We start from the raw sequence: 11139 nt of genomic DNA, 5'->3' as shown, positions 1-11139 counted from the left end.
AACTTTTTTCCTCCCTCCTTCCCTTCACCCTTCTCCTCCTCCTCCTCCTCTGTTTGCGTGTGTTTTAAATGATTTGGGGAGAAGAGGGGGACAAGCACTCTGAGCTCGGCCGACGGTGCAGGCAAGAGCGTCACACAGACGAACAGGAGCCTGAGGGGCTGCAGACTGGGACTGGAGAGGCATTCAGGGGGATTCTGGATCCTACACACAGAGCAGATAGGTGATTGACAGCCACACAGGAGGACAGATAAAGGAGTATTGACTCCCTGGAAAAACAAAAATAGCACGTTTCAACGTAGGGACTGTACAAAGAGCAAGGGCAAAGATATATTTATTTATCGGACTGCAGGAGAAACGTGTTTTCTTTCAAGCTTTCATGAGGGAAGCAGATAAAAGAACCGCATTTTGAATGAGAGAATCTTCATCCTCTTCTTGCGATGCTTTTAAGGAACTCTAAACTGAGTTACCCTGCGAACTGCTGACGTGACGGGATACGTTTATGGTCACTGATTGCTCCAGAAAAGACAATCTACGTTTTACCTCCTTTTCTTTATTCAAAAGGGCACCGGCCGAGGTGCCGGGCTGATCGACATTATGTTTCGCTCTTTAACAGCACCTTTGACCGCATGTCTTCTTGTCTTGTGCATCCTGGATGTATGGACTTCAGCCGGGCTGGCCGTTCAGCAGTCCCAGCGGCGGCAGCAGTCTCGCAGGTCCAGACAGATGTCCGCCCCGACGCCGTCTGGCAACCTGTCAGAAAGTGCCGAGAGCAAGGTGGAGCGCCTCGGCCAGGCGTTCAAGCAAAACGTCCGCGAGCTGCGGGAGAAAAGCGCCTGTTTGGACCTCGTCTTCTTGGTGGACGAGTCCTCCAGCGTAGGGTCCAACAACTTCCAGAGCGAGCTCAGGTTCATCCGCAAGATGTTGTCCGACTTCCCCGTGGCGCCGGAGAACACGCGGGTGGCACTGGTGACCTTCTCGTCCAAGACCCACGTGGTTACGAGGGTGGACCACATCTCGGCGCCCAAGTCCCACCAACACAAGTGCTCCCTGTTCAACCAGGAGATCCCCGCCATCAACTACAGAGGAGGAGGCACCTACACCAAAGGAGCCTTCCAAAGGGCAGCGGTAAGTCCCATCTTTAGGGGAAAATCCAGACAGTCGAGTTGCTTTCATTTGGAGAGCCACGTTCGCTCTCCTGAACGCATTCCCCTTTTGTGCCGTCTGTGTGTGTGTCTGTGCGTGCGTGCGTGTGTGTGTGTGTGTGTGGGGGGGGTGTGTGCGTGTGTGTGTGTGTGTCGGTCTGCAGCCTGACGTCTGTATGTGTATGTCTACACGTGTAAGGAATGACTGTGGTCTAGAAAGGTTGATGTTAATGAGACCCTGCATGGCTTTGCTGTTGCAGCTTCCTCTAAATTACACAGCAGCAGACGGCGAGGGGAAGCTGCTTGCTGGGTAATTGTTCAGGGCTTTCCAGAGATGAAAATACCTGAAAGAGCAAAAAGTAATGCATGTGTGAACAAAAACTGAATTTAGGAGAATAAATGACTAGAGACGGACTACTGTGCCTTGCAAAAAGTATTCCTATGTCTTGAAAGTTTTCGCATTTTATCAACGTGAGCCGGTTGAACATAGAAGAATTCATACTTGTGAAGTTGAGCAAAAATCTGTTTTTAAGATTATTTACAAATAAAAATCTTAAGCTTTTCCCTTCCCATAATTGACCTAATGACTTAATAGAAACTCAGTTCACTGCTACACAATGTGTGCCAGCTGTACACATTGTTACCTGTTCTGTTTTTGGAAAAATGTCTCGACCTCAGATTGGATGGCGCATCAGTGATATTAGTTTTCCTGCCATGAGCTACCTGTGTTGTTTAGGAACTAAATATGCTCCCTCCTGAGCTGTGGCTCTCTGCAGCTCCTCCAGAGTTACCACCGCTGCTTCTCTAATGCTTTGCTCTCCTTTTCCTGCCTTGCGGTTTAACTAAATGACCAGGTCTCGGTATGTTTGCAGTTGTACCAGATTATTTCTGTTTTTAGATCACGACTTGAACCAAGATCTGTCGGGATATATTTTTAAATCATATTTTAATTCTCCACCTTTTGTGTTGATCAATCAAATCTAAATGAAATACACTTAGGTTTATGGTTGTAATTTGGCTAAAGAAATGTGAAGGCAGTGGAAGTCGAGGATCAACTTCCAACTTCCCACCTTAGAGATGGGATGTTTTTAATTAATTTTTTCCAAATTACAGTATTTTTTGTTATATTATGTGGTGATGGTGTTGGTCTGTTGTATTTGGGGTGGTGATCTGAGTAGTCTCAAACTCTGGGCATCCAAACTGGACATATGGCACAACTCATCTGTCAACTCTCTGCTGTAAAAGCGGCGCTGGTGTTGTGTTGTACGGTGGCCACTCCTCTAAAAACACCACCTGGCTCACGCTTCTGATCTCCAAATTCCCCAGAAATTCATCTTTTGGTCGAGGTAAACAGTTTGCTTTCTAATAACTGGATGAAGGAAAAATCAGTGACGCATCAGGGAGTCCAAATCGTCTGAAATGTGAAACGGTTTTTACTTTTAGTGTGAGTAAGCTTTCTTTCAGCAGGTCCTTGTTCCGACTAATACCGCTGGATTAAATCCTCCAGTTAAGTACTGAAAGCTCGGCCCTCAGGGCAGGTTTACATCCTTACTCAGGTGCTGAGAAGCAGGCAGCTGGCTGTGTCCCAGCATCTCAACCTCAATGAGAAAAAAACCTTCTTGGTCAAGCTTGTGTTTCTTGTAATTTATTGGAAACACCTTATTGTTTTAAGCTATTTACAAACTCATCTATTAGTAGTCTGAATGTGCTCTAGGACTCTTTAGTTGTGTAGATTCAGGTTGAACAAGATAATAAAACAAAAAGTAATGATGCACTTTCCTTTGCATCTCTGAAATCAAAACATCCGAGTCCTTTATTTCTTTTGTAGCACATTCAGTGTAAGGCTCAGGCTGACTAGCAGCAAAGCTGACAGTTTTTTAAAATGAAGATAAATGAGCCTGGCAGATTCAGACCTAGATGCGTAATGTTAATTGGGCTCCAGCAGCACCTTTCCACCTAATAGATTCAGCCTGGTGTTTGCTACGCCTCTTTATATGGTCAATAAACTAAAAAAAAAAAACAACCTTAGGCTCTCTTTGATTTATTATCTAATCCGAGATATACTTAATTGCCTGTCTGGATGGGAATAAAAAAGGGGGGAAAGTATTTTTCTTTTCCATTAGTCACAGAGAAGGTAGGTCAGTTAGCTCTGATGAGACGAAGCTGCTCTCACCTTTAACCAACTAAACTGCACCGTTGCAACATCACGCTGCTGTTAAAATTGAGATTTTAAGTCAGTTTGTCCAGTTTAGGAAAAAAATAGAAGTGCGAACATGCATGCAAACATCTGAGAAGCACAGGTTTGTGCATCTGTGCAAAAAAGAAATAGTCCAAGTATGAAAGAGAAAGCATAATTGATAATTGCAGTGTAATCATAATGTTATACCGTATTTTATTCCCTTGGCTGTTCTGAGGGCTGCAGAGAGCTGGGATCCATTAAGAGAGACATTTTTCCACCAGCCGTGCATGTAGAGACAGGGCTCTGCTCCAGCTCTCTTTATTTCTGTCTGTCTCATTCTCACCCCCGTCTGTCTGTCTGTCTCTCGTCTCACCAGATTCATCACTCAGTGGGTTTAAAGCCTGGGATTTCTGACTTAAACGGACCTTTTAGGATATATTGGGCTTGATTTATTAACTTTAATTAACCTCTAAGGTGTCTGAAAGCTTGACTATAATATTGATGAGTATACAGACTCTTCTTACCATCCATTTCATACCCAAAAGGTAACATTTTGTCCCTTGCTACTTTCAATTTTAACTGTTTTGCACTCCCATAATCTACATTTTTATTTTTATTTTTCTGGTAATTTCAGTTACACCAGTTGTAGTTATTCTCAGTTTTTGGGACATTTGACCTGATTATTACCCATGATCATAATCGGAGTGGGTTAAACATCCCCAAAGTGAGTAAGAATAACTGAATACTGTTAAAAAAAATAAAAAATAAACGGTGAAGTTGTGAAAAAACAGCTCCAATGTTAAACTTTTAAGGATAAATTATTCATACCCCTGTCAGGTTTAGGTTTAATGTAATATTTTAGTTTAATAAACATTTTTCTTCTGGCTGGATGTAGTACCAACATTTTAGTTTGAAATCACTGGAAAAAACTAAATATTATGGTGAGGGTAGAGAGTCGTTCCAACCTCAAAGACTTGGAGCTCATCATCAAAATACCAGCAGAAATATGCAAAACGCTGCAATGATGGCAATAAAGAGTTTTCCATTTTATATTGAAAGGGGTGTTATTTTCAGCATGCCAATTTTAAAAAATTATTTCTTTAAAAATAAAAGCATGACTTATTTGTAGAAATCCTTTCTATAAACCAAATAATCTTTTGATAAATGGCTCCCATTTACTCTCAGAAACAAACGTAGTTTAATAAAAACAAAGCTTAAATTTGCCAGGGGCAGATTTTGTATTAAGTTACCTAAAAGTGGATATTAATGTCCTACACGTTATCCTGGAAAAAAGCTAAAACACCCATCAGTAAATGAAAATAATGTTTATTGCTGTAACACAGCAGGATTGTCGGTCAGGTATTTGGGTAAAATATGCATCTAATATGTGTGCTGTGCCAAAGCTGTAAAACGGTTCAGCCTTTAATCCAGGAAAATGCTACATTCATGTTTTTATTCTGGTAATATCCAATACCCAACTCTAAAAATAAAGGGAAGTAGCAACAGAATTCCCACAAAACTAATAACTAAGATCTAAAATAAGTTTTTACTGTAGCTGCATCAACCAAACCCATTTTCCTAGCAAGCAACATCTTTATCAATGCAAATATGAGAGAGTGGCGAAATGCATAAAGATAATCTATCACTCTGTCATTGATTAGTAATGGTAAAACAGCTGCTGTTGTGTTTTTTGTGTTTGTGTGCTGGAGTCCACATTTTATTGTTTTCATTATTTCAATGCCAAATAATGAAAAACTATATCCCATAAAGAATACAAAATATAAACAGTAGTTCCATCTCTGCAAAAGCTAACATGACTAAACCCTCATCAGTTTTGTCCTAGAGAGGATGCGATGCAGAGTTAAAATCTGAAATAGATTTTTCTAAGCCATTCACAAAGTGTTTTGTTCTAACAGCCCCAGTCCTGCAGAGCTTGGGGAATACCAGCGTTGCACAAATATCTTAAGAAATACTTGGCCTTCCTTCACAGAAGTTGTTTTATTTTTTTTCACCAGCTCTGTCTGCCTGATGTGCGGTGTTACTGTGCTTTCCTTCTCTAATACACCCCAGAGGTGCTTTGTTGGAGTCATATGAGGCAACGTATTTGGCTAGGACCTGCATTTGACGTTTTCTTCTTTAATATATCTGGTGGGATTTTGGCAGCGTGCTTCAGTTGTTATCATGGTGAAGTAATTAATTAGTTAATTAATTAGTCAGGACACTGTGATTGTTCACTGCTGCAAATATTTCCCCCGTTTGTATATGCTCATGATGGAATGTTTTATTGTTATCTGAGTCAGAAAACATTTAAATTAAAAGAGAAGTTCTGAGTTCAACAACCTTTACTTAATATTCTTTGAGAAATATCGGTCAGTCTTATTCTATAGCTGTTTGCACTCCTGAAAGGTTAAAGTGGAAAGAGTTTGATAGTTTCCTCTTTCACATTTCTGGACATCTGGATAATAACTTAAAGCTTTGCACAGAGATCCAGTCTCTCAAAATGTCATTCACAATACTGTTGCTAAATAATCACAGTCTTAAGTCACTTTATCTTTCTTTTCACAAGTTTATCATTTACAAATACATGAGACCTAAAAGTAGGCCTTCTATTTATATCACCTGAAATAAATGTCTACTTGCACATCTTTGATTCACATATTTACCCCAAAGGGTTCCTCATGTTCTTAATGTTCTCATATTCTTCCATTTTCATCATTTTTGATGAATTTATTGAGTTGCTTGAACTTGACTCACTAGCTGGTCTTATTTGGATTGAAAATTACTGAAAAATATACAAGTGAGGTGCAGCTACATGCCAGAAATGATCATTTCGTTTTCTTGTAGAACCTCATTCTCAATTTTTGGATCAGGCTGAACGACTTGCAGCAGAAACTATTAAAAAGCCATCTTACCAGATGCAAACAGAAGCCACTTCAGAATCTGGTTAAAGTCCAGCGAAGTCTTAACTAAGCCCAACAAATCAACCTTAAACTCTGTTACTTGTAGCTTGTTGTTTGGCTGTCGACTGTCTATTTAAAAGCTTCGTATTTTGATGAAATCACCCATTGGAAGTCCATGTTTTTCACCCTGCTGATTGCTGAAGAGGAAATGCCCTCCTGTCCTTGAACGTTGGAGATTTATTTTTATTGCAGCTACACTTTTTACAACGAAGGGGACAAAACATTGGGCAAAGTTCTTGAGCTTATAAATTATGGAGTACTTATAATTGTCTTGCAACCCAGAAAATTAATTAGAATAAACTTAGAATCCAGAGAAAGTAATCTAGAGAAAGTACTCATTACCTTTAGGATCAACATTTAGGACCATCTACTTTATAGAATCAAACATGGAGAACCTACACTTATATTACTTATAACAATGTTTAGCTTATTATTATCCAGAGAAACTCCTCCTAGCTTATCTAGAGAAACTACTCATTACCTTAAATCAACATCATCAGAAGAGGAATCCAGAGAAACCCCTACTAGTTTATAAATCACAGACTACTTATTCTTGAATATACCTCATATTTAAGAATATGGGGTATGTTGGTAAGGGTTTCTCTGGATTCCTGTTCTGATAATCTTGATTATCAGAACATTTTTGTTTTCTTTTTTCTTCTTTCGCTCTGTCCTTTGGTTTGTTGTTTTGTTGCATTTCCTTCTAATTCATGTAAAGCAGTTTGAACTACCTTGTTGCTGAAAATGTGCTATGTAAATAAAATTACCTTGCCTTGAGTCGAACCTCTAGTCTGCTGGTTGGAGGACAGATGGCCTCAGTGAATGGGACGCCTTCTCTACCCCAATATACAGTTTCAAAGCTGGTTATCCAACCTTTTGCCACTATTGCAGCTTCAACTCTTTTGGAAACGTTCTCTACAAATGTTAAGAGTGTTTATTGGAGTATTTCACCATTCTTCCACATTAGTGAGGTGAGGAGCTGTTGCTGCATGAGTTGGACTGACTTTCAGATTTTGCTCTAATCATTCCCAGTTTGGTTGAGGTCAAGACCCTGTTTATGCCAGTCAAGTTCATGTTCAACTAACCAATCTGTGTTGTTCATTCTTATATACTCTGCTTAGAGAATGTTGGAGTGGACCATCACCAAGCTGTTCAAACCTAGTTCGGAGGATTGATCGTCTAAATGTTGCAGAATATAACCTGCAAAACAAACTTTATATTGGTCTAATTGTATCGCCACAAGTACCATTAATTGGAGACCACGAACCCAGACTCATTCATGGGATTCCCACTCAACAGAGAGGTGTGATTCACAGACAGGTGGAGATTTCTGAACACTGGCATGTTCAGCATATTCTTTCCCCACTATGTGATTTTATTCTTTCCCCACTATGTGATTTTATGTGATCTACCACTTCTTGGATTAGTTCCGAATATTTGTAGTAGCTTTCACCTTGTACCTCTAATTGTGTTTTTTAATCACAAAACAACACTGGAAGTTACTGAGTTCCTTCCGTTATCTAGTTGAGACATCTGAATTTAGCCGTTTGAAGGGGTTTCTCAATCATTTTGTATATTTGTATTTGTAATGCAAAAATGCTAATAATTTTCTATGTTTTACCACTGGTAGCCAACAATCTTATATATCCGCAGATCACAACTGTTACTTTTTATAAAACATTGATTTGGATAACTTTTTTTTTACTATAAAATAGGACATAAAGTTTGATCTCATCTCTTATTGCTTGTCAGAAACCTCCGCCATCATGAGCTGCCAAGTGAACCCCTACTTGCTTCAGTCAAACCTGGCTTTGGCAATGGAAAACAGTTGGCTAAACCAGCCGTGTCTTGATGTCAATCTGTCTTCACAGTTTCATAAGACGGCAGGGCGTGAAAAGCAAAGATGAAAGATAGACTGGAAAATGAGGGGGAAGCGGTTGAAGATGATTGCTCCCAGTCTTGTTTTCAGAGTGGTAAGCTGTACGGCTGCTTGACTCCAGCTTGAAGCGGACGTTAGTTGTCCCCCGAATGCATTTACAATCACTGGATCAAAGAAACTTCCTGTTAGGACAACCAGAGTACTTTTAGGAAATAAATTAGTAGAAGTTTGTTCTGCAAGTGGCTATTCTCCCCTTAATCTTTCAAAGATGCGTGTGTTCATGCTCTTTATTCCTACAAATGTTCACACACACAGTTTATGCAGCAGCTGCAGGAAAGTCAGAAAGGTCACGTCATGGACTGTTAAAGCTACAGTGCCCTGAACCTCTTTCACATGTTTTACTTTAAAAGCACAAATATCAGCTGGTTTTTTAGGGTTCTGTGCGATCAAAGCAAAGTTGTGTAAGCAAAAGTCTGACAACTTAACACCCAATACTTGTGGGACCATCTTTTGTTACGCTTGCAGCTGTAAGTCTTTGTGTTTCTTTACAGTTTGTGCATCTAGAGAGGACGAGTTGGGCCATTCAGAACGATCTTTCAACATCAATCAGATCGAATGGATAATGTCTGAATAGCAAGGCAACTCCTATAAAATTTTCAGTTGGTTTAAGATCAGGACTTTGACTAGACCATTCAAATGTGTTAATATGCTCTTAACCTTTCACTTATAGCTGGTCCATATTGCCCAGACAGTTCAGTGTTGGTTCTGTGTTGCACATTTCTCTTGTGGTTATGGTTTTCTTTGAGTAGTAGGTTTTCCTTCTTGCTACTCTTCTGTAAAACCAGGTTAGTGGAGTGCACAACCGATAGTTATCCTGTCTTTAGATAATCCCACTGAAGTTTTGGATCATTAGAATTACTATGAGCCTTTTGGAGGTTTTTCTTGCCACGTTTGTCGATTTAGGTGGATGTTAATGCCTTGGTAGGTTTGCGGTTTTGCCATATTCTTTCATTTTCTGACTGTGGAACATTAAATGTTTAAAGCTTGTTTTATAACCAAACCTTTCCTTAAGGTCCTCCATAACTTTATCCCTGCCCCATCTGATGTGTTCCTTGGTTTTTAATACACTATCTATGCATTAATATTTGTTTCTGAAAACTAAATGTATACATTTTCTTTGATTTCTTGTTTGTATGTCACTGTTTTGTCTGCAACAAAAGCCCAATAAAGTTCATAGAGGTTTGTGTTTGCAACATGACATATTAAAGGTAAATAAATGCTTTTGCAGAACACAGTAGATGCTTGAGGATGATGGTTTTCTCAAAATTAATAACACAACAAACTGGAATGCAATAATTGTTTTTTTCAAAGTATTAGGACCTCACGCTTGGCATGTTAATATGATATTTAGCCCATTGGAGTCTCACTGGTGTAAATGCTTCACCTTTCAGACCACAGTGACCAATAGGCTGAAGGTAACACACAACTGAAATAGAGAAGAGTGGAGAAATTGGGTTTAATAATTTAATACTAATATTGTGACCATATAACGTTGGAATATTATCGAATAAAAAGCAGTTTTTATGGGTTAAGCACTGACATATGTGCCTAGTTTTCTGCTAAACAGTAGTGAACTAAGCTTTGGTTTTCTAGCATTTAAAACATCTATGTGACGTTTCAGAGTGGGGGTCAGTTATCAGTCATGTTTTCATTGAGGTTTTTGCCAAATCCATCAGCTATTTATTTCTGCAACCAGGATTAAATAAATACTGGTGAGTGGGTTATGAAACCCACATCCTCTCCCAGTGAATTGACCTCATTTCTCCTTCTCTGACTCCTTTTTGTCACCTAATCCTCAGCAGACCTTTCAGGAAGTGTAGCGTCCTGTCAGCTTTGACGTATTACACTCAAAACATGAAGTTTCATTTTACAAAATATTGTGTCTCGGTTTAAATGAGGCCCGTGAACGTTTCTTGTATGCATCCAGTGGAGAAGGATCACTAGAGTTGGGTAGTAACTAGTTGCATTTAATTGAGTAACTTTTTGAAAAAAAATACTTAGGAGTATTTTTACTGCATTGTACTTTTTCCCTTGTACTTGAGTCATTTTTTGTGAAGTATTGTTACTCTTAGTTGAGCAAAATTTCTGGATTCTCTACCCACTGCGGGTAACTTCACTGAATGAAGAACACGCTTGTTTTACCAAACATTCACCAGACAAAGTTGCACAGCTGCAGTTTTTGTTAGTTTCATGTTGTACTCTTTGCTGAATTCTTGCTGTTATGCATCACAATTTGTGCGGCAGATTTGTATTTAATTGTGGATCTAAATTTGTCCATCTGAGAAGAAGAGGAGCAAAATTAATGATGGCGCGAGTGGAAAAAGTTTGCTCTGCAGCACGCAACAGAAAGGTGCATCTTTGTTCTTGTCAGACAGTGACAGTGATTAAAGCACCGTTTCCAGTCTGGAGAAACGCTTCCCGGCATCTCACTCTGGATCACATCATCTCACTGATGCCGTCTGCCTCCTCCCTACTCCCTCCTCCCTACTCCCTCCTCGTCTTCAGTATCGCATGCAACATGCAGATGGATATGCATTGCTGATTAGTTTGGATGTTAATGAAAGTCATTGCTCAGTCTGGATGATCCTTTCAAGTGGACTACAGAGGTTCCTCTCAAAGATCCATCTTGAAATAGGAAGTTGAGAGTTCACGCAATGGCAAGAAAGCGGATACTAGAAACCTCTGCTATAGATGTCCACCAAGCAGAAGAGCGCTTTGACAATTTTATCTTTACAAAGAAGATAGCTGAGTACTTTAAGGCTGTAGGATGATGATTTTTTTATTTTTTTTTTTGGATGCAATTTAATTTTCTTGCAACACTCTGTATTTTGTCTAGATTTATGTCAGTATTTGTGTTTCAAAACCATCACAGACCCACATAAACACTCAGGGCATACCTGTTATTTGTCCTGGGGTTGA

The 11139-nt window shown here is 39.5% G+C and overlaps 1 protein-coding gene across 3 annotated transcripts in view; it reads left to right on the top strand.

The window, feature by feature from the left end:
• svep1 (sushi, von Willebrand factor type A, EGF and pentraxin domain containing 1) overlaps positions 1 to 11139 on the top strand; it is a 98047-nt gene that overhangs the window by 5959 nt on the left and 80949 nt on the right. Inside the window, exon 1 of one of the 3 annotated variants that reach the window (XM_008427982.3) lies at positions 72 to 1125. The exons of 1 other annotated variant lie outside the window; for it this stretch is intronic. In XM_008427982.3, coding sequence (XP_008426204.1) covers positions 595 to 1125 — 531 coding nt within the window. In that variant the 5' untranslated portion in view covers positions 72 to 594. Of the gene's footprint in view, positions 1 to 71; positions 1126 to 11139 lie in introns of those variants that run through there. One more of the 3 variants, XM_008427983.3, reaches the window with a different exon arrangement.

Source organism: Poecilia reticulata, chromosome 18 (genome assembly GCF_904066995.2).
Source record: "Poecilia reticulata chromosome 18, P_reticulata-male-v2, whole genome shotgun sequence".
Lineage (NCBI taxonomy): Eukaryota > Metazoa > Chordata > Actinopteri > Cyprinodontiformes > Poeciliidae > Poecilia > Poecilia reticulata.
Note: the sequence above shows the minus strand (reverse complement) of the source record. Positions and strands in the feature narration are given on the sequence as shown.